The sequence below is a fragment of the Ursus americanus genome, chromosome 33 (assembly GCF_024610735.1).
Source record: "Ursus americanus isolate L20-20 chromosome 33, mUrsAme1.1.p, whole genome shotgun sequence".
Taxonomy (NCBI): domain Eukaryota; kingdom Metazoa; phylum Chordata; class Mammalia; order Carnivora; family Ursidae; genus Ursus; species Ursus americanus.
In genome coordinates, this window is record NC_142159.1 from 29,601,704 (window position 1) to 29,625,096 (window position 23,393).

General features: G+C 54.4%; 1 protein-coding gene across 1 annotated transcript in view; it reads right to left on the reverse strand.

The window, feature by feature from the left end:
- Positions 1-23,393, reverse strand: part of PRKCZ (protein kinase C zeta) — a 100,651-nt gene that overhangs the window by 25,516 nt on the left and 51,742 nt on the right. The window contains exons 5-6 of the mRNA XM_045803458.2: positions 5,280-5,365; positions 922-1,053 (exon numbers count right to left, since the gene is read on the reverse strand). Coding sequence (XP_045659414.1) covers positions 922-1,053; positions 5,280-5,365 — 218 coding nt within the window. The remainder of the gene's footprint in view (positions 1-921; positions 1,054-5,279; positions 5,366-23,393) is intronic.

Sequence of the window (23,393 nt, forward strand, 5' to 3'; positions counted from 1 at the left end):
CTTTCCAGTGGGTGCTCTAAAAAATGGGGCATTTATACACAATGCTTGGTGGTCTCCCCCGCCCCCACTGCCGCATCACAGAGTCCTGGGGGCTGATGTCACAGCTGAGGCAGCCCCCTATTGGCCAACACTAAGCTCCGGGTGTCGGCCTCCCTCAGCCCTTGACTGATCACATCTCTGAGGCTGGCCTTATTGCTTAGGCTAGCGTGGACCTATGGAGTCAAGGGCATGTGCAGCTTTCTGGGTTTGGGCAGCCATGGCTGAAAGGGCTTTAGGAAGACAGTGTGCATCCCCCACAGCAGTCCACGTGGGGACCCCACTTCCCAGTGCTCAACAATATCAGGGTCAGACATCAGATGAGCCAGCCCTCCCGGACATGTGCCTGCCGGGAGGAACTCAACGTCCAGTTCAGGCTCAGCGCAGCGGTGCCACGAGCACAGCCAAGCTGGGATACTCAGGAGGGAAATGAACAACCCGTCAAAGGGCCAGGGTGCTTTACGTCCACAACTACAGGCTGGGGGTGAGGGGCCCACGGGGTGGGGGCGCGCATCCTCTGACGTTCAGAGCGGCACGGGGCGTCCCCTCCGCAGCTCCTCTAGAACTGTTCCATGCCTGGGGTCCAGACGAGCCTCCCCTTGCTCCCATACCTTCATCCCAGCACGGCAGAGGGCCCTGCAGGCCCCACCAGAGGTCCCCTGCCCCAAGAGTGCTGGGGGCCCACAGGGCTTGGGAAGAGGGGCCCCATCTGGGGTGCTGGCCTGGGTCATGGCTCTGCAACCCACAGGCACCCCCTCCTTTTGTCTCACCGGTGGCAGGGTCCTATTTGGACAGGGAGCCCGAGGGTTACCAAGGTCAGCGTGGACAATGAGCTTGAGGGTACCCCGCCCCTGGGCCCCCAGGCCCCACCTGGCCCACACTCACCATATGCCTTTTGCAGGTCAGCGGGACGAGCACGTGGCAGCGTTTATGGACCAGCAGCTTGCAGTTGATGCACCTGTAGCCCTGCCTTGCGAGACCCCATATCCTTTCGCTGCACTGGCCACAGTACGCTCTCTGCAGGCAAGAACAGCAGCCATCAAACCATGCTCCACCAGGGACCCAGCTCAGCACTGGGGCACGTGGCATCTTCCCTGACTTCCTCCAAGACGACGGGAAGCTAGGACAGGAGGCAGCCCAGTCGCCTCGTCACATCTGGACCCCAAGCTCCACCTAAGCTCAGGAGCCCCCATTGGAGACCATCCCAAGGCTGGGGGAACCGAGAGCCTCAAGGAGGGGGCTGGGACCCCGCTCTGGCAGGGGCGATGAGACCCCTCCTCGGGCAAGGACCCACCCCTGCTTTCAGGGGCTGGAAGGGGATCGCGGCTCCTGCCAGGCTGTGTGCAGACACCCAGGCTGAGACAGGCATGGGGGACGTCCAGATTTGACTCCAGATGACCATGGAGACAGCGACTCTGCCTGGCCTTCTGACGCATCACAACTTCGAACTGCTTGGGGCAGTCTGCGATTATCTTGGGGTTTTTTGGTATTTTTAAAGATTTTTAAGTGGTGAATCTTTGTTCTTCAAGGCTCTAAACGTCTGAAATTAACGGTAACCATCAGCTTGTCTGGTGACGTTTTCCTAATTTTTGACTGTTACAAAGTGCATGATGACTGTGTTCAGAAATCTGGTCACACGTGGCAGGTGGTGCACGAGAGTGGCACCCGGTTCCCGTGACCTTTTTTCCAGCAGTTAACAAATTTCATTCTTTTGAGAGAGTCTCTCATTACTCCTGCAGAACAATAAAAAGGACCACAACTGTACTGAGTGGAGTTCATTTATGACGGCTGATGGAATCCTCTTGGCGCGCGGGCGTGGGGCGTGGTGGCGTGGACAGACCACGTGCCCGGTGCTCACGGCCACGGACACCGAGAACTCGACTCCTCATCAGCGATGCGCCGAGCGGGGAAACCAGGGCCCGAGCGGGCCTGTCCCCACACACAGAGCTTCAGGTCCTGGTCACAGCTCTGCGGCCAGTGCCTGGGGCAGCGCCCAGCACACCGCGGGTGCCCAACACGTTTGCTAAGGTCAAGTAAACACACACACACCCCATTACTTTTAACTTTGGAAACAGGACAGAAAAGCATTTATTCCCAGTCCTCCGTGTTGCCTAAAGTACCCCTCCCTCGGGCAGCCGAACGCAGACCGTGGGGCCATCAGGAAATGGGCCGAAGTGCAGCGGACGGCGGCGAGGGCTGGGGGGGCCGGCCGCAGGGGCACCTGCCAACAGCTCCGACTGTGGCCGCCCTCGTTTCGTACCAGCACTGCCCGAGTAGGGCAACCGCTGAACACCTGACTTTGGAAGTCAGAGAAGAGCTTTGGGCATGAGGACCGGTTCTCATTCTCCTGTGTGTCTGGATGCGACAAACCACGTGTAAAGCCATTAAGGACAATTCCCCTCCCTTCTATAACGCGCGGACGCGCCTCGCTTTCCCATGGTCACCGCTGCATGACCATCTGCAGTGCTGCTTTGGTCAGCCACTCCGTGTCTTTACTAACCCACAGACTCCTTCCCAGCGATACGCAGGGGCCAGGCGGCCAGCTGCTGACCGACTCCGGCGCGCTCTCCCCGGGCTCCGCACCAGGGACACGGGAGGCACGTGGAACCCTTGTGTCCGTGCCGCTCACGAGAGGCCGCCAAAGGCTGCCGAAGGCTCTTTAGCTCAGACCTGTGTTTGAACTGTTACCACTTCAGGAAACGTGACACTGAAAAATAAACTCTAAACCCCAAGCTTCAATCCTCTCAAGTTCACCTGAATGAATAAATCAATGGGGCGAAAATACTTTGAAGCCTCCTTACACGCTGCCGACCTGGCTCCTGGCTCCGATTTTTGATCACGCATTCTACTTTTCGGTCACGCCGACCTCTTTCCCGTCTAAGCCTCTGGTCTGGGTTTCTGTGGGTTCTTGCTCAGATACCCCACTTCCACTGTGCTTTGTGCTTCCTGACGGTGAGCTCGGGCGTCCTGCTGGTCCACCTGTGGGGTCCGAGGCTGGGCTGTTGAGAGCCGCATCTCTACTGGCCCCGGGGAGCCCTCCTGGGCTGGCCCGTTAGCCTGCGGATCCGGGCTGCAAGTGTGTGGGAGGTCCAGCCGAGGTGGCAGACTCTCCCTGCATCCTGGCCTATCCATACAAGGTGTAGGAAGCTACGGCTCTACCTTGGGCGGGAGGGGCGGCCTCACTCCTCCGGCATTTTCTGAATCCTGCTTCGCGCTAATACGGGCTGGGGAGGGGGTCTCATGCTGGGCCTTGATCCATTCAGCAAGTAGTAACTCCAATCTTCTAGCCCAGGGGCAGGCAAACTACAGCTGTGGGCCAAGTGCGGCCCTATTTTTTATAAGTAACGTTCTACTGGAACTCCGCCTTACTCATGTGTTTACCCACTGTGGCGGCTTTTACGTTACAATGGGGTTGGCAGCTGCAACAGGGACCTGGTAGCCCACAAAGTCTAACATATTTACTCTGGCCCTTGACGTGAATTGCTTGCTAACCCCTGTTCTCCTTGCTTGGGCCAAAAAGCCTAGGAGAAACCCCTGACCAGCATTTACAGGAAATGCTCACGCCCTGGGGTTCCCAGGGCCAGGCTCTGACCTCCCCCTCATGCCCCACCCCAACCATGGCACTGGTGTCTCCTTTCTAGGAGGGAGGTCTTCATTTCTTCTCCAGAAACCCGCTGAATCTCTCCCTCTGACTCACCAGTGGAACTCTGTCTCACTGCTCCAGAAGAAAAGTCGTGTCAAGGGTAAATAAAGATCTAGGTGGGGAGACCCAGCCATGTGACTGACACCCACCCGCTCACTCTCTGCCCTTGGGTCACTGATGAAGAACATGAGAAACGATGTCTCGTGGGCTTTTCCCCTGTAGGTCTTGCTCATTCCTGCAGAACCAAACGTGCAGCTCTTAAAACACCCTTTCGAGTGACAGGTGGAGGTGCACTGCGCAAGCCTGTGATGACACGCTGAAGGGTGCAGACCCAGCCTCCAGGGTCCGGGCAGGACACCTTAGGACCAAGGACAAGCAGGTGGGAATTCCGAGTCGCCAGTGCACTGCGGGCCCCTCTGCCACCTCACTCTGTGAGCGACGGAGCGGTCTGAGGCCCGAGGGTCTTTGGACTAGCGCCCTCCTCAGCCTCCCCGTGTTTGTGGGAGCCTACTTTCGGTGCTCTAGGGCAGCGAAACATCTGTGACAGGGTGGGACTGGGTCGCGGGGGGACTCCTCTGAGTCCCCGCTTCTCTGTCGGGAGGAAAAGCTTTTCTCACTGATTCTGGGGACGGGGCAGCAGGAGGGGCAGGCAGGGGGACAGTGGGACGGTCAGCACCCTGCAATCCAAGCAATGGGTTTTTCTCCTAAAATCTGCAGAGTGGGAGAAGCCAGGTCCCTCTGTGCTGCCCCGGCCCTGGTCCGTACTGCTGGGTGGGTGGGCTTCATCTTGGACCAATGAGTCAGCTGCGATGAAGGAAACAGCGTTTCACCGGAAGTCAGCATGGGGGGCGGGGCTCCTAGAACCTTCTGTCTGATGTCCCGAAGGGTGGCCAGTCCCATCTGGCTGAGACCCCTCTCTGTCCAGAACCCAGCCAGCACCCAGATGTGCAGAAAGAGAAGCCACCTGGCCACACAGCTGGCTGGTAAAATAAACACGGGGTGGGGGCAGCAGGGGCCTCGCATCCTGGGGGTTGGCACGTTTCCATCTCTGTCAGCTGCCAGGGTCCATCCTATCCGGCTGGCTCACCGCAGCATCTCCCATCCACACCCCATCAGTCCGCCCAGAGATGGGACGAAGGTCTGTTGTCCATGCACCTCACCCCTGTCCTCACGCTCCAGCAGCACTTGGCACTCGGGGTCCTCTCATACGTCCTTGCTGGGTGATGCCTGACCTCCCCCAAGGCATCCGATATTCCTTGGACCCCGTGTTCTCCTGCCATCCACCATTCCTTCTCGTCCCTTACACACACGCCCCATTCCTTCTTGGGCCCTGACAGTGCCCCTAGGTCTCCCCTAGCTGACCTTCCTCCAGTCATTAGTTACAATAAGCAATAAATCTGTGTGCAGGGTCCCTGTGCCCAGAGCGCCACGCCCGGTGGGGAGACAGCACGCACAGAGCTGTGAGGAGCGTGAGCTGCCCATGGGAATGGGTCCCCAGAGAAGGGCTGCAGGGGTAAGTGTCTGAGCCAAGACAGAGTCCGCGGAGCGCAGGCTGGGCGGTGACAGCCCGGGAGCCGGGGGCCGAGGCGGCCGCACTCACCCTGTTAAAGCGCTTGGCCTGGAAGAGATGGCCGTTGGCACGGTACAGCTTCCTCCATCTTCTGGCTCCGCGGCGGTAGATGGACTCTAGGGGAGACAGCACAGAGGGGTAAAGAAACAGCCCTCGGCCGGCCGGCCAGCCCCACCCCACCCCACCCCACCCGAGGTCCCGTGGGGACGGCCACCTGGCGGGGAGGACAGCAGCGGGGCAGCCCCCGTGAGGGTCCGGCTGGAACGTCATCGGAGGCCAATGTGCTTCCAAGCCCGCCTCCCTGTTTTCCTTTCCACCCGCCTTCCCTCCGGACACGGAAACCAGGCCCCCTTTTCCACACTGGGGTGCGGTGCACACAGGCTATGAGCTCATGCCTCCCCGGTCACGGAGGGGCGGCAGCTGCCACATGGAGTCCACGGTCTGCCCGAAATGTGGCCGGGCGTCCTGCCCCCCCGGACGCAAGGGACCCCCCCCACCCGGTGTGTCCCGTCCCGCCCCCGCCCCCCCCCCCCCACCGCCTGACAGATCTCAGGGCAGAGGTGAGGCAGACACGCGGAGTCGAGGGTTACCAAACACGCCGCTTTCCAAAAATGCATTCCGTACCCCAAACTTGTAAGAAGGACACCGCTCGTCAAAAATGCTGCAGGTACACGTTTAATTAGAACTGTTGGTTTCACTCTTCCCTAAAAATGCTCGTAACTTTGCTCCTTCCAAACACTCTGAAGCGAACGCTGGTACAAACAAAATACTCAGGATACAACGGGAAGCTTTGTGCTTTTATAAAGTCCCGCAGTGAAAGCCACGTTCATGAGCCGTGGAAGGGCCACAAATGCACACCAATGTGGAAACTAACGAAACGAAATGTTTTTAAAACAAGCAAATTAGCAGCTCTGGGGGACCGTGCTGAAATCAGGTCACAGCCACCGGAGAGCCTGCTTCTCTCCCTCTAAATGGAAGACTGAGTGGGAAACAAGACGTCCAGATTCCTCCACGGCAGGAGCCCCACGGCCGGTGGGCAGTTGGGGGTTTGGCAGAGGCCCACGCATCACCCAGGACCCCTCAAAGGTTTCCTGCCACAGACTCTCCGCCAACACCCAGATGAGAGCAGGGCCGGGCGGGACGTGGCACCAGCCTTCACCCCCCTGCTCCCCGACCTGCAAGTCCACACCTCGGCTTCAGGCCTGGGGTCCACGGGACGCAAGGACCACCCTCAGTCCACGGGCCCCTCGGCTCTAAGGAGTCCCTGGTGACGCCCAGGGCCTTTGTCCAGATGACAGAGCGTATCCTGCCATATCCAGCCCTTCCAGCCTACCTGGCTTGATCTGGGGGAAGCCTGGTTGGGGGTAGGTCCGTGCTGATGTCCACAGGACTGACTGTCCCCATGTCCCCACACATGCCCCCTGACCCTCCCTGCATGTGGTATTCACAACCCCCAGCTGTCCTGCAGAGAGAAGGCACTGAGTGACAGACACAGACAGGGGGACGCAGAGACACAGAGGGAGCTGAGCTGACCCGCGGGGGACACACCAGGGCCAACACTCTGGTTTTCTTGTGCCCGTGCACGTACCACACGGAAATCTACAAACACGCCCGACTAGCTAGCCTTCACATGTGGTGAAAGCCGCCCAAAATAAGAAACACGAAGATGGCCTAGCAGAGGCCAAGGGTGTGAGCGGTGCACGGCAGGCAGGCAAACTCACTGAGGGGACAAGACCAAAGGCTGCACGTGGCCCCCCAGATCCAGAGCACTTGAGGGGGGCTAACTGTTCCAGGACACATAGTCGTGAGAAGAAGTTGTTCTAGTAACTGGAAGACTAATGCCAAGTTCAGGACAGCGTAGCCTCTGGGGCCAGCCCCTGGGCCGACGGCTACCCGTTAAGCTCTATCCCGGCCGCTGCTAGGGCCGCACGTGTCCGTTATACGAAAGCTCTGTAGGATCACGGGCGACACGCCCTCCGGGTGCCTCAGCCCACGCTAAACCTTTAGTAAACACTGAAAACTGTAAAAACAGAGGGAGGGCCAGAGGTAGCAGCAACAGTATGGCTACAGACTAATTTCAGATTATTTCCCTCCGACTGATCTTCAAATAATTCCATCTCATTTTTTCTTTAAGAATTCATTTGAAACTTTTTTTTTGGTGGGGCCAGGGGGGCTGGGAACGCGTGCTGAATTTTATTTTAAATAAAGTGTATCGGGGCGCCTGGGTGGCGCAGTCGTTAAGCGTCTGCCTTCGGCTCAGGGTGTGATCCCGGCGTTCTGGGATCGAGTCCCACATCGGGCTCCTCCGCTGGGACCCTGCTTCTTCCTCTCCCACTCCCCCTGCTTGTGTTCCCTCTCTCGCTGGCTGTCTCTCTCCTCTGTCAAATAAGTAAATAAAATCTTTAAAAATAAATAAATAAATAAAGCATATCAAATTTAAACAAAGAAACAAAGCCCTAAGTAGGCAAAGAAAGGGCCTGTCCCCTGCTGCTGGTCCTGCCGGGGGGCTGTCCCCCAGCCACGGCAGGTTCACGTGAGGCAGAATGACCTTGCCGCCGCCTTTAACTGGAGACGGAGCAGGGCTTCAGGAAACGTGTCTGGGTGCCTCTGGGCAAGGGCCACAAGGGGGTGGTTCATTTTGTGTGTCAGCTGGGCGGGGCCACGGCACCCAGACATGTAGCCAAATGTTATTCTGGATGCTTCCGTGAGGGTGTTTGTTTTTTTGCTTTTATTTGTTTGTTTTTTAAGTAGTCTCCACAGCCAGCATGGAGCCCCATGCAAGGCTTGAACTCGCAACCCTGAGGTCAAGACCTCGGGAGATCAAGGGTCAGATACTTAACCAACTGAGCCACTCGGCGCCCCAAGGGTGCTTTTGGATGAGACTGACATTTAAATCAGTGGAATATGAATGAGGCAGACTGGCCTCCATGATGTGGGTGGGCCTCGTCCAATCAGGCGAAGGACTGACTAGAACAAAAGGCGTCTCCTGAGCAGGAGGGAATTCTGTAGCACCCAGACTTCAGACTTGAACTGAAGCTTAGGCTCTTCCTGGGGTCTCCAGCCTGCCCGCTGATCTTGCAGATTTTGGGTTTGCCCACCTCCCTAATTGCATGGGCCAGTTCCTGACAACAGAGCTCTTTTTCTCTGTATATACACCCTATCGGTTCTGTTTCTCTGGAGAAGCCCGACTCACACACGGTCTCTAAGAGGGTATTTACCAGCACCCCCACCCGATGCAGAGACAGGAAGGCGTTTTTTCAGAGCCCCTGGCATTGCAGACCCTGGCAAGGCACCATGTCGTTGGCACCACCTCAGGCAAAGGCAGGGGAGCCCCTGGGGTGTCCGATCCACGCCCAGGCCACTGCCCGGAAAGCCACGGTCAGGTGAGTTATAAAGAACCACAAGGGACAGCAGGACATCCTTCACTTACAAAAAAAACCACATGCACACGCACGTGCAATTTATTTCAGACTTACAGAGAGTTCAAAGACAGTACAGAGAGCTCCCACGTAACCCACCCACAGCTTCCCCTCCCGTTAACACCTGACTTCCCTCTGACGTTCACCAAGACGGAGATGAACACCAGGGCTTCAGCCGGCAGCCCCCTCAACTCCCTTTTCAACACAGTTCAAGGCTCAGAACAGTCCCAGCCTTAGGGGAGAGCTGCAGAGACAGCACGGGAGCCCACGGAGCGCACGCCCGGCATCCTCTCCGGCTCACATCCTACAAGCGTGAGGCACGTTTGTTACAACTGACGCGCTGTCGTTAACTCACGCACATGCTCTATTCGGATTTCCTCAGCTTCTCTCTGATGTCCTCGTTCTGACCCAGATGCCACCCAGAGCCCCACATGGTACTTCACCCCTGCTGGCTCAGGCCCCTTTGGGTGGTGGCAGTTTCCCAGCTGTCCCTGGTTTGACGACCTCACCTCAGCGCGGGTCAGACGCTGTGTCGGATGCCCCTCTCCTGGGGTCTGCCTGCTGTTTCTCTCAAGACTGGACTGGGCTTACCTCCTCCCTAATTATTTTTTTAAGTATTTATTTATTTATTTATTTATTTAACAGACAGAGAAGGAACACAATCAGGGCGGAGGGAGAGGGAGAAGCAGGATTCCTGCGGAGCAGGGAGCCCAATGCAGGCTCCATCCCAGGACCCTGGGATCATGACCTGAGCCAAAGGCAGACGCTTAACTGACTGAGCCGCCCAGGCACCCCTCACCTCCTTAACTTCTGAATCAACTGAGCACCTTTCCTGGAAAACCCATATTCCCACCATGGTAGCCCCTAAAACCCCCGAAACTTTCAAACCTCAGACTCTTTACTAGAAGGTTCCCCACGTGCAGGGTTGGACACACTTGGATGGTGCCCATTCCGCCTTCCTGAGCCCCTGAGCTCGGCAGGGGCCCAGCCATCCTCTGCCCTAGCAGGCCAGGGCCATCAGCCTCATGGGCCACTGGCTCAGACAACCGTCATGCTTGCAGATTCTGGGTTTCTGCCTGGAAAGTCACAGCCCCTACTCATCTGAAGTGACAGCCGGAGTGTAAAAAGGAAGAAAAGAGCACATGTCCTCAGAGAACATGTGTGTGAGGACGGGCAGGTGCTCTAGGAACGACGCTGGCCCTGCGCCCCCACTCTGTGTCCACCTCAATCCCGCTGATCTCGGTGCCCGCTGAAAGGGGTCCCACCAACGTCGGGCAGGCAGGAAAGGCCTCCATGGGGAGTCGGCATCCCGGCGGGTCTGAGGTTCTGTCTTGGCTGTGTGGTCAAGGCCGCGCTCCGAGGTCAGAGTGTGCCTGCCCGGGGCCCTTCCTGGGTGCCTGTGCTCTGGACTGGGAATCACGGAGACGCCCAGCCAGCTCCCAGAGGTGCCCGGTGCGCGTGGGCTGCTCTCCCCCTCCTCTCAGCCTCAACTCCAACCCTTGGAAGGATCTCTTCGCTTGTCTTTGAAATTCTATAATTAGGAGGCTGCAGGGAATTTTAACGAGCTCCGTTTCTATGGCAATGCAGTGTTGTGAGGACTCTGACAAGAAATGCGCGTGGAGCGACAGTGTGAAAAACCCCACGTCCCGCAGGTACGGGGACGAGCGTGGGCTGTGCCGAACTTCCGGGGCAGGGCAGCGCGGCGGGCAAAGCCTCTCTTGTTCACGGGAAACGGACCAGGGCCCGGGGTGACCAGCACAGCCCCGTGGCTCGCCGCACAGACGGCCCCGCAGCTTCTCCGAGCCGGACAGGGAGTGCTCCCACAATGCGGCACACGTGGGGAGCACCGCACAGGGACAGCCAAATGCCGCCCCCCCCGGGGGGCTGTCCCACTGAGTGACCTGGCCCCAAGCGGGGCCAAGGAGCTGGTGAGGTGGCCTTGGGCCAATGCGGGGGAAGTGGAGTGGGTGCCGCCACCTGCAGGCCCAGCTTCCTCCCCGACCGCGACTCTGACTGGACTCTGTGCCCCTGGGGCAGACACCGCCGGTCTCTCTGAGCAGGTCTCAGTACCCTGGATCGTTCTGGGCAAATACCTAACATAAAACAGTAATGACAAAGAACACAGTCCCAGGGCTAGGACGTCTAAGATGCCCCGGTCATTCGGTCATCCAGGGCTGTGTGCAGAGATGTGTGTGTCGGGGGAGAAAGGTGGTGGCCGCAGGCCCTGCAGGGCCGAGCTCGGCGTCGCAGCACCCTGCCAGTGTCTGGGTTCACAGCACACTCCCCCAGGACTCCCTGTTCTTGCCGAAGGCACATTCCACCCACAGGCTCCTACTACACGTTACCACGTGACCTTCTAAAACCAGCAGTCTGGGGTTTCGGGCGGGACCGTAGCCTGGCCGCAGGGGAGGGTTCTGGTGCTGCTGTGAAGCCTAGTGGGCACCCTGGCTGGGAGGTTCCGAGGGACAGCGGAGAGTGTGGACGAACACACAGCCCCTATGACTTAGGAGACCCAGCCGTGGCTCCTGTCCCAGGCCAGCAAGGAGCAGGATGCGACCAGGACGCAGACCTCTTCCAGGGAGGGATGTCCCCAGTCACAGGCCTGCTTCTGGCCACCACCCGTTTCCCAGCTGAAAATGTCATTTACAGTGCACCAGGTTTTGAAAGGTGAGTGAAGAAGAGCCATGTAACAGAAGGGGGCCCGGGAATGGTCTGGGGATCACGCAGCAGGAAGCCACGCGGTGTGGGAGGAGGTGGCCTTCTCGGGTCACGTCAGCCACGGCCCCCGCTCCCACAGACGTGACGCGCTAGCCTGGCTTCTGCCTGCACCGCAGGAGCCCCCTCCTCCCGACAAGGCCTCAGCACACAGGACACGGCCTTTGTCACTGCGATACCACAAGTCTAGGGAAGTACACGGCAGACAACAAAGGTGCTCGACCGACCTCCGTGCCAGCGCCCCGTCCTGCTTGCCCGCATCAGCTCCTCCCTGGAGAGTCAGTACCCTTGGCAGGCACGGGGGACACGACAGAAAACAGACAGAAGTCTGTCCTCTTGGAACTGATGGCAAATGATGGGAAACACAATGAATATGCTGGAGAGAAGCATGAGTCGGCTGGACCAGGGACTCGGAGGGGACAGCCTGGCAGTGACGCCCCATGGGGCGGGGGCACGAATGAGCCACGTGGTCAGAGCCCTCGGGGTGGGCACCGCAGACGGCGGGGCTGTGGGGCAAGGCTTCATCGCCCAGCATGTTTGCGAGGCACCGGTCATTCTAAGTCCCGGCTTTCCTCCCCGGGAGCAAACGGGAACAAGGTCGCTTCCCACCTTGGCTGCCCCCGACACCCGCCTGTCCTTCCTCGTGTGGTCCTGGCATCGCTCCCCAAACCTTGGGGGTGGGGTGCTGACCTCATCTGCTCTAAAGCAGTCGCAGCAGTGACCCCCAGTGATGTCATCAGCCCAGGGCAGTCCCATGACCGAAATGGCCCCACGAGGCTGCAGAGAGGGACTTCCCTCCCAGGCCGGGACGCCCCGTTCCCCGAGGGGGCAGGGGGCAGGGACCCCAGGCCCGGTCACTCCTGGCTCGGTGGACACGATGGGGGCAGCCCCAGGGCCGTATCCACAAGCTGAGGACAGCCGTAGGCAGACAGAGAGAGCCTGGGCCGGGCTCAGCTGTATCCACCCGGGCACCACCTCCTCTGGACACGTTCTGTGGGGGCCTCACTCGGGCGAGCTGCCCGTCTGCAGCCACAGCGGTCCTCCACGGCGCCCGCCCGCACTGCCACTCAGCAGCGCCAAGGCAGCCCCACGTTCCAGGCTACATCACGGGGCCGCACCTGCCTGCAGACTGTGGTTTTCAAGCTGAAACTGTGTACAAGCCACATAACGGTGAGCCTCTCCACTGAGGGGAACGGGGGGCAGCATTCGGCTCCCGTTTCTCTGGGCCCAGCGTGCAGCCGTTCTGCCACACACCTTTCCCACGATGCCCACGTGCCGGTGACTAGGCCACGGTCCTCGAGGCTCAGCAGCCCCTTCAGGAGCTCCCCACCGACTCCTCTTCCCCTCGGCAGAGTGGGCATCTGGCATGGGCTCCACGAGGCGGCAACAGCAGAGCGGGGAACGCCAGGCTGCCACGGATGGGAGAGGTGCTAACACGTGGTGGAGAAGGCAGGCAGTGGTTAGGGAAGGGGATGCAAAGTGCTCCTTGATGGGGGAAGCCGCTCCCTCCGGAGGAAAAGGCCCCATGGAGGACAGACAGGTGCTGACGGCCTGTGGGAGGGCCTGTGCAAACACAGGTCGCCTGCTTTGGAAACCAATCTCTGATTCACCCCCACTGAGAAACCTAGTGAGGTGAGAGGCGTGTGCAGGCACGTGTCTGGGGATCGGGCTGCTGATTTTTTAAAATGAGAGATGCTCCCGTAAGGAAAGCCTGCTGGGACTTGGAGGCCAGCGGGGGGCTGGACCCCTTTCCTGCCCAGGAAGAGAGGGTCACAGCCCTGCCAGGGGCTCTCAGAGCTGTCTCTTCCTCACCAAATACTGTCAGTACCCATTAAGAAAACCAATTCTAAGAGGTGTTTTAAGGGGGAGGGATTGTCACAGTTCAACTTTCTTTTTTTTTAAGATTTTATTTATTTATTTGACAGAGAGAGAGCACAAGCAGGGGGAGCGACAGGCAGAGGCAGAGGGAGAAGCAGGCTCCCCACCGAGCAGAGAGCACAACATGGGGCTCGATCCCAGAACCCCAAGATCATGACCTGAGCCGAAGGCAGACCCTTTACTGTCTGAGCCACCCAGGCATCCCAACAGTTCAACTTTCTAATCATTTTATCACAAATACCTTAATTTTTCATGGTACAAGTCAAGTTTTAATGAAATGGCTGACCAATATTTCACAAAGATTCTATGGAAAAATGTACACCAACTTCCAAGTAACCTACTATAAATAAATTCATACTGAACACAACTCATCTCTGTGTGGAAGATTTCCCCCATGGATTCACTTTAAATGGAAAGTGCTCAGAGCTGCCCAGCGCCCACCGGGCTGCAGCGGGACCGGCGCCTCTCCCACCGCTGAGACCGCGCCCAGGCACAGAGCACAGAGCCACGCCGGCAGGAGCACCAGAACCACCTGCTGCCCAGCGAAGCAGCAGCTCGGACTGGCAAGATGGGCCCGGCAGACGTGGGCTGGCACCAGGAACCGCTGGGCCGGAATCTGAACCCGTCTCCAAGAACAAACCACAACAGCAATGAAACTACAACAATGAAAATGTGCCTGGACGTCACAGGCGGACGCGGGGGGAGGAGGGCAGACGATGCCAGAAGGGAGGGAGGGAGGTGTCACCAGGCCCACCCCGCGCCCTCAGGCTGTGCTGTGAGATCTTGGGGTCCAAACAGAAAGCAAGACCTACATGCAGCTCGGGGCGTCCATCTGGAGATAGAAACCGGGGCTCAGGATGCCCAAACCACCCAAGCCTGAGGAGCTCTCAGTGAGCCCGGGATGCTGGGCCAGCACCACAGACTGGGGCGCAAGCAACTGAAAGTGAGCTCTCACCGTCTGGAGGCTGGAGGCCTGAGGTCAGAGTGCCGGCACGGTCGGTGCCGGCGACGGCTCTTCCTGGCTTGAAGACGGCCTTCTCACTATGTGCTCCCAGGGCAGACACAGATCTCCGGCTCTTTTCTTGTAAGGGCACGGATCCCATCAGGAGGGCCCCGCCCTCTGACCTCAACTATCCCCTCCCCAAGGCCTCATTTCCAAATACTGTCCCAGTGGGGGATAGGGCTTAGGCACAGGAGTTCTGAGGGGACACATTCAGTCCATAACACTCTGCCCCAGCCACCCCCCCCCCAAATTCATGTCCTTCTTGCACGCAAAATACACTCATTCCATCTCAACAGCCCCCAAAGTCTTAACTCATTCCAGCATCGGCTCTGACGTCCACAGTCTTATCTAAATCAGGCAAAGGTGCGACTCCAGGTACTATTCGTCCAGAGACAAAATTCCAGTCCAGCTGTGAGCCAGTGAAACCAAACAAGATACAGGCTTCCAAAATACAGCGTCGGGACAGGCCCCTCCCATTCCAAAAGGGAGACACAAGAAAGAAGGAAAGGTCATGGGTCCCAAGTGAGCCCACAGCTTAGCAAGGCAAATCCCATTAGATCTTAAGGCTGGAGAATAATCCCCTCTGGGCTGATGCACTGCCCTCCAGGCCCACGTCACCCCTGCCTGAGAGGATCTCTCAAGACCCCTCAGAAAAGGAAGCTGTGGAGAAGTGAGCCTGTAACCCAGCATGTGGTTTCCCTACCAGGCATCTGCTGGATCCGCGCACAAGCGAGAGGCCAAGAAGCCAAGCAGAAAGCAGCTGCTAAATGAAAAAAAAAAAAACAAAAACAAAAAACCAAAAAACAAAAGCCAGCCCAGGTAGAGATTTTGGCTGACTCATGGTGCTCGGGAGACAAGAGCTGGGGATTACGGTCTTGGTAAACTCCCAGACCTTCTGGGTTGACATTACAGAAAGATATTTAAGGAAAATGGGAAATGGACCAGCTTGAGCAGAATCAAGGTAACCTGTCCACATTCCATCTGCCAGAATAAAATTAAATCCTCTCATGAGGAAAATAACATCATTTGGAATACCTACAGTTTTTCAAATACAGTATCTGATATTCCGTCAAAAATTACCAGGCAGGCCAAGAAATAGAAGCATCTTGAATAGTCAACAGAAATAGACTCAGGTAATTCAGATATTCAAATGTATTTAAAAAGATAAGATGAGAGGATTTCACCACTAAACTAGACCTATAAAAGAGAGAAGTCTACTAAATATCCCAGGATTTCAGAAATTTAAAACCAAAAAGAGTAACTGAAATCAATAACTCAGGAGAAAGATTTAAAAGCAGATTAGACAAAACAAGACACATCGGTAGAAAATACCCAGATCGAAGCACAGAAGGTAAAGAAAACCAGGATGGAAAAAAAACAGAAAAGAGCATAAGAGACATATGGGATTTGGTGAAAAGATGTGGGTATGGAGTCCTGGGGGAAGAAGGCAGAAAGAACAGGGCAGTAGTTGAAAAGATACTGACTGACATTTTCCAAAAAGACAAAAGGCATTATGCCCCAGATCCAAAAAGCTCTACAAACCTCAGTTGGGATAAATTCAATACTTCCCTCTCTTTCACAGAGCTGCTGAAATAGAAGAACAAAGACCATTTTAAAAGCAGCCAGAAAGAAGAGAGAGAGAGAGAGAGAGAGAGAGAGAGAGAGAGAGAGAAGCATTACCTTCAGGGGAACAACAAGATGGACAGGTGACTTTCCAACAGAAACAACAAAGGCCAGAAAACAATGTACCAAAGGTGCTGAAAGAACAATGAGGACTGCCTACGCTTGTGCACCCAGTGAAAAATATCCCTCAAAAATGAATGCAAAAGAAACATATGTTCACACAAACAAAAACCAATTAATTGTCGGCAAATCTATGCCAACAGAAATACTAAAGGAAGTATTTCAGACAGAAGAAAAACGACCTCAGACATAAGCACGATCATGAAGGAAGAAATGAAGCCCATCAGAAGGTTAAATAAACGGGAAAATTGGAATGGGTAGCATTTAAAACAATATTTTTTTAAAAGATTTATTTTTGAGAGAGAGAGGGAGGGAGTGAGAGAATGGGGGGGGGGGAGCAGAGGGAGAGAGAGAATCCTCAAGCAAACTCCCCCGAGTGTGGAGCCTGACGTGGGACTCAAACTTACGACCCTGAGATCGCGACCTGAGCCAAAATCCAGAGTCAGATGCTCAACCGACTAAGCCACACCCAGGTGCCCCTAAAACAATATTAATGATGATTTGTGGGGTTTAAAATATATGTGACATCTGCACACAACAATAGCATAAAAACTGACAGAGGTTGAATATAACTGAAGTGTTGTAAGGGTCTTGTTTTACCTGGGAAATAGCACAAGTATTTAATTTAAGGTGCATTCCAAGAATGTGTTTCGTAATTTCTAAGGGAGCCAGAATATTAAAAAAAAAAATTTTTTTAAGTATTACTTAACAAAGCTAATAAGGGGGGGTATGGAATAATAATACTTGATTGCACCAAAGGCAGGCAAGAAAAGAACCAGATGGGTGGATTATAAAATGAACACTAAGACGGGAGATTTAAACTGTAACATACCAATATGGTGTTAAACGTAAATGGACTAAATGCTTCAATTAAAAGACATGGATTATCCAGAGTACACTAAACACAACTAACTTCTGCTAGTACGACCCATTTCCAGCATATGACACAGGACAGTTGAAAGGAAAAGGATACCACATAAACACTAAGTCCTCCTTTCCCCAACACACGCACACGCAAAGGAGACTCACAGGCTGATAATATTTTTCATCTCAAAAAGCAACATCTCATGATGATAAGAGTGTCGATCCAAAAAGCAGATATCATGACCCTAAATTTGTATGCGTCTAATAGAGCACAAAACACACGATGAGAAAGTGACAAAATTAAAAAGAGAAAGAGAAGTCCCTAATACTTTGATAACATCTACAGACATTAAAAATATTTTAGGGGCGCCTGGGTGGCTCAGTTGGTTAAGCATCTGCCTTCGGCTCAGGTCATGATCTCAGGGTCCTGGGATCGAGTCCCACATTGGGCTCCCTGCTCAGTGGGGAGCCTGCTTCTCCCTCTCCCTCTGCCTGCTGCTCCCCCTGCTTGTGCACGCTCAGTCTCTCTCTCAAATGAAAAGATAAAAAATCTTTATAAAAAATTTAAAAATAAAGGTGTTTTATTTTTTTTTAAGATTTTATTTATTTATTTGACAGAGAAAGAGAGAGACAGTGAGAGGGAACACAAGCAGGGGGAGTGGGAGAGGAAGAAGCAGGCCTCCTGCTGAGCAGGGAGCCCAATGGGGAACTCGATCCCAGGACCCTGGGATCATGACTTGAGCCAAAGGCAGACATTTAACTGACTGAGCCACCCAGGTGCCCCATAAAGATATTTTAAAACACAATGAAGATACGAACTATGTCAATAAATATTATTTAGACTTTTAGAAGTCCTTAAAAGCACAACTAAACTTGGGGCACCTGGGTGGCTCAGTCAGTTGAGCATCTGACTCGTGGTTTTGGCTCATATCCTGATCTCATGGGTCATGGGATCGAGCCCCAAGTCAGGCTCCATGGTCAGCAGGAGTCGGCTTGGATATTCTCTCCCTCTGTCCCTTCCCCCACTTGTGCTCCCTTTCTCTTTCTCTCTCTCTTTCAAATAAATAAATTAAAAAATCTTTTTAAAAAACCCACAACTTAACTGAAGATAACAAGAAAAGAAATACAAAATCTCAATAGTTGATTTCTATTTTAAAAATTAAACAAAGAATTTAAAACCTTCCCACAAAGAAAACTCCAGGCCCGTAACGCTTTACTGGTGAATTCTTGCAAATAATTAAGTTAGAGGGGTGCCTGGGTAGCGCAGTCGTTAAGCGTCTGCCTTCAGCTCAGGGCATGATCCCGGCGTTCCAGGATCGAGTCCCACATCGGGCTCCTCGGCTGGGAGCCTGCTTCTTCCTCTCCCACTCCCCTGCTGTGTTCCCTCTCTCGCTGGCTGTCTCTCTGTACATAAATAAATAAAATCTTTTAAAAAAATAATTAAGTTAGAAATATCAATCTTACATAAAATCTTCTCAAGAATTAAAAAAAGCTCATTTAATTTTATAAGGCCAATATACCTCCATGTTAAATTCTGACAATGACATTACAAGAAGAACTACAGGCCAATCTCTTTCACAAATACAGTTGCAAAAACACCAAACAAAATATTAGCAAATTAAATCTGGCGAAATATAGGAAAGGTAATTCATCACAACCAAATGTTGACATTCAAGGTCTATCAGTTAATTCACCTTTTTTTTTTTTTTTTAAGATTTTATTTATTTATTTGACAGAGACAGCCAGCGAGAGAGGGAACACAAGCAGGGGGAGTGGGAGAGGAAGAAGCAGCCTCCCAGTGGAGGAGCCTGATGTGGGGCTCGATCCCAGAACGCCGGGATCACGCCTGAGCCGAAGGCAAACGCTTAACGACTGAGTCACCCAGGCGCCCCTAATTCACCTTTTTTTAAAAGTGATTTATTTACTTTAGAGAGAGGGCACATGTGCAAGTGGGGGGAGGGGCAGAGGGAGAGGGAGAAGCAGACTCCCCGCTGAGCAGGGAGCCCTGATGTGGGGCTCGATCTCACAACCCTGAGATCACAACCTGAGCTGAAATCAAGAGTCAGACGCTTGACCAACTGAGCCACGCAGGCACCCCTAATTCACCTTATTAATAGAATAAAAGAGAGAAGCTTGTCAACAGATGAAGAAAAGAAGCATTTGATAAAATCGAATACAATTCAGGACAAAAACTCTCAACTAGGAAAAAGATAGAACCTCCTTAATTTGTTAATGGTGGGGATTTACAAAAGAAAAAAAAATCATTCTACAAATATCCTTAACGGTGAAGTTTTGAGCCACCACTTCTGGACCATATTGTTTTGGAAAGATAAACAGATTCGGGGTTGGAGAGGTAGAAATAAGACCCATTGCACAGCAGAATGCTAGTCCACGGGGGTCGGCAGATAAAGAGCTGGGATTCACATGTGAATTTTACAGGGTTGCTGGACAAGTCAATATAAAACAATTAACTGCAGTTCTCTCAACGAACAAACAGAAAACTATAAAGGTGACAGCATTTAAAATGGCATAAAAAATTAAATACCAGGGAAGCACTCCGACAAAAATTGCAGGACTGCTACACAGAAGGCCATAAAATGTTCCTGAGAGAGTGGAAAGAAGCGGTAAGCGAACGCTCTGGGTTGGACGCCTCACTACCGTACAGACGTCAGTTCTCCCACGTTCGTCTATAAATTCAAATGCAATCCAAACTAAAAACAAACAAACAGCCTCACTGGGTTTTTGGGAAATTATAAGCCACTTGGAAAATCTATACAGACATGGAAAAGGCAGAGAACGGCCAGGATAATCTCGGAGGAAAACAACAACGGAGGACTTACAACATAGGATATTCATGGTTATTAAAGCTGAATTAAAACGTGTGATGTTGGTTGGTACAACAGAGCAGTGCCACAGAAGTCCAGAAATAGGTCCCCACACGGACAGTCACCTAATTTATGACAAGGACACCATTGTAATGTGGTGGGAAAGGGATGGGCTTCGCAATCAACGGTCCTGGACCAACTGGTTATCACCAAGGATGCCAATGACCTGGACCCCCTACCTCACACCACACACACAGTTCACTCCCAGGAGTCTCAGGAATAATGAACCCCTGCGACCGTGGCTTGAAGGAGGATGTTCAGGCCCTTGGGGCAAAGAGGCATTTCTTCAACGCAGTACAAACAGCACTAATTGTAACGTAAGACTCCATTTTCTTCATCAAAAGAATGAAGAGGCAAGCTGCTGACTGCAGGAACAAATTTCTGATGATCAAAGAACTCATATCCAAAATACATCAAGTGCCCCTACAAATCAATAAAAAAGATATACCGCCTAGGGGCGCCTGGGTGGCTCTGTCGGTGAAGCGTCTGCCTTCCGCTCAGGTCGTGATCTCGGGGTCCTGGGATCGAGCCCCGGGATGGAGCCCTGTGTGGGGCTCCCTGCTCAGCGAGGAGTCTGCTTCTCCCTCTCCCTCTGCTCCTCCTCCTGCTCATGCTCTCTCTCTCTTTCTCTCTCTCATATAAACAAAAGTCTTAAAAAAAAAAAAAAGATGTACAGCCAATTAAATTGTTTTTAAACCACCCTGCTTCTGAAACTGGGCAGAAGACTTGAACAGGCACTTCACCAAAGTGGGTCCGCAGGAAAGCCCAGAGGCATGCGGACGGTGCTCATCTCAGAGGAAATGCAAGTCAAGGCCAGAACATGAGGCCACTTTACGCGGGCCCTGCTGGCACAGAAGAAGAGCTTCTGATAACCCCGTGTGCTGGGAAAGGTGTGTAAGAGGGACCCTCCACAACCTGGAGGAGGTCTGATGAATTCACGTTTATACAGGTGTGTTCTCCTGGCACACGCCTCCCAAAGCTTTTGCCCCTCGGGAGTGATGGGGGGTCTTCTGTGCACTAAGGAGATGACTCAGGGCCCGGGCCCCAGCAGCTTCAGGATGGGGGCTGGCCACCAGAAAGACCAAGACTGACTGCAGGTCTGAACTTTCAGCCCCATGCCCCACCTCTGGGGACGGGAGAGGGGCTGGAGGTTGAGTCCATGAGCAATGGCCGATGATTTCATCCATCACACCTGTGTAATGAAACCTCCATGAACATCCCTAGCTGCCCGGGTTTGCAGGGCTTCAGGCGCTGTACCTGGAAAGGGCGAGGAAGCACCCCCCCCCCCCATCAAGCCCTCCGCATCTCCTCCATCAGGCCGTTCCTGAGTTGCATCCTTTATAATACGCTGGCAAATTGGTGTTTTCCTGAGTTCTGTGAGCCGTTCTAGCAAATTCCTGAACCCGAGAAGGGGGTCTTGGGAACAACACCTGATTTCTCGTGGGTCGGTCAGGAATAGGGCAGCGTCTGGAGTTGGGGCTGTCTTGTGGACCGAGCCCTCACGCCGGGGGGTCTGCACTAACCCCAGGTAGACACGTCGGAATTGAGTTAAACTGTAGGACACGCAGTTGGGGTCACCCCTGGTTGCTGGTATGGGACAAAGTCCACACCGGTGATGTTGGAGAGCTGTGCATTGTGCAAACCGGTGCCACTTCAGGAGACGGCAGAACCGAATAACCTGCACAGACACAGACCCCGCGGCTTAGTGTGCACGCAGATGAAGCGTGTGTCCGTGTGTGCGAGCAAGCAGCACGCTCGCACACGGGGGTGCGCAGCCCCCCCCCCACCCCGGCAGGAGCCGAAAACCGCAACCTTTGAGAGGACCCAGCAAAGGGAACGGTAACCCTGAACCATAACCAACACGATAGGGAGGTCTCAGCAACAGGATGGTGACTGAGATCCTGTGCGACTCCAGGACTCCAGGACGAAGAGATCCAACACAAGCAAAACTCCCCTGGCAGAGGGCGGAACAGAGGCTGCCTGGGGGCAGGGCGGGGGCGCCGGGGGAGGGGAGGGGGCGCTGTGGAGGCGAGTCTGGGCACAGGTGGGGTGTACCCCCTGAACAGCTGGAAGCCGACGGGCTCTTCTGTAAAAACACATCCAGCTGCACCCTCTGGAGTTTACCGTTTCTGGAATGCTTGGTTTTGGTTAAAAATAATGAAGAAAGAAAATGGGACCAGAGAACGGAGGCACCAGACCATAACACCCCTCCCTAAAGAAAAGCTAAAACCCCCCAAACCAGGGCAGGCCGAGGAGGTGCCTCCTGGACTGTGTTCTTAGCTTTTTTTTGGCTTGTTATTATGACGATTACTTTTTTAAATTTGCTAAGATTAACTTTTGGGGCCCACACTCAAAACTCAACCTGTTATTTGATTATCCTTGTAAACTGTATCAAATAAAAGCACTTCTAAAAAAGAGCTAACGTCTACCGTACTCTTTTCGTGCAACAAAACAGGCATTTCGTTCATTCCAAAGGCTCCTTCCCTCACCAGACAGTGCACTGATGTCACTTTGAGGAGCACAGACGCCCGGGTAGCACCACAGGCAGCCCCGCGCCCGGAGCCCCTGAGGCAGATCTCTGTCCGCAAGTCTGGTCCGTCAAGCCCCAGAGCGTGCCCTTCCTGTCCTCCCATACCGCTCCGGGCGGGAATGTCCTCATCACAAGAGGCTGGGGAGCACGGTTCTCTGCCTGATGGCTCCAACTCTCCCACAAACACGACCGGTCCCCGCGGTGCCCGCCCCCCATTATCTGCTTCACTGCACGCCCCCACAGGCCACCCAGGCACTGTGGAAATAGCACCTCTCCCCCCAAAGCCAGCCCCACGGGGCCCTCGACCCGGTGCCTAGCTCCCAGGGCCATGGATGGTCGGTGGGCTGCCCCTTGGCCACTCCCCTCCCCTTCTCCAAGTGTCATCTTCCCACCCTCAAAGATCTGGGCACTGGGTCCCCTTCTCTCTCTCAACACTGGTAACCTGGACCTTCCTCCTCCTTGGCCACACCACAGACCTGCCATCCCTCAAAATCACCCCACCTCCTGGGACCAGACCACAAGCACCTCTGTGCCTGCATCCCATGCTCACGCCCAACCCTCCCCTCTGCCCCAGATGCCAGCTCAGCTCGTTGACATTCCTCATCGAATCAAGAGGCCAGTGACTAGAAACACCATTATTGTGCGTGCCACCAAAGCAAGAGAAAAGCATTGCCAAGTAAACCGGGACCCGCAGACCTCCAAGACGCACCCTGGTCTCAGGGATGCTGGGAAGTGAGAGGTTCATCCTAGAGCTGTGGGGACACAAGCTGCGGTCTGCTCCCCACTCTTCCAGGAGAAAACCGGTGCCAGTCTTCTTCTCTCAGGTGGAAATCTGCAAACCTCGATGGACAGATGGCTGAATGGGGGCTGGATGCACATATGTACCAAATTTCTGTGAATTCCCTGTCTGGGGATCAAATAATAAGGAAGAAAGGTTTTGGAAAAAGGATCTGGACCCTCTGGATCAGGAGCTCAGAGAGGGTCTGGCAAGGGTGGGCTTTGTCCCAGCAGGGCCGAGGTCCACACGGTAACTTAAGGTGGGGCCAGGGCTGAAGCGTGAGTGTCCCCAGAATCCAGGCTGGTGGCAGCCAGCAGTGACGGTGGCAG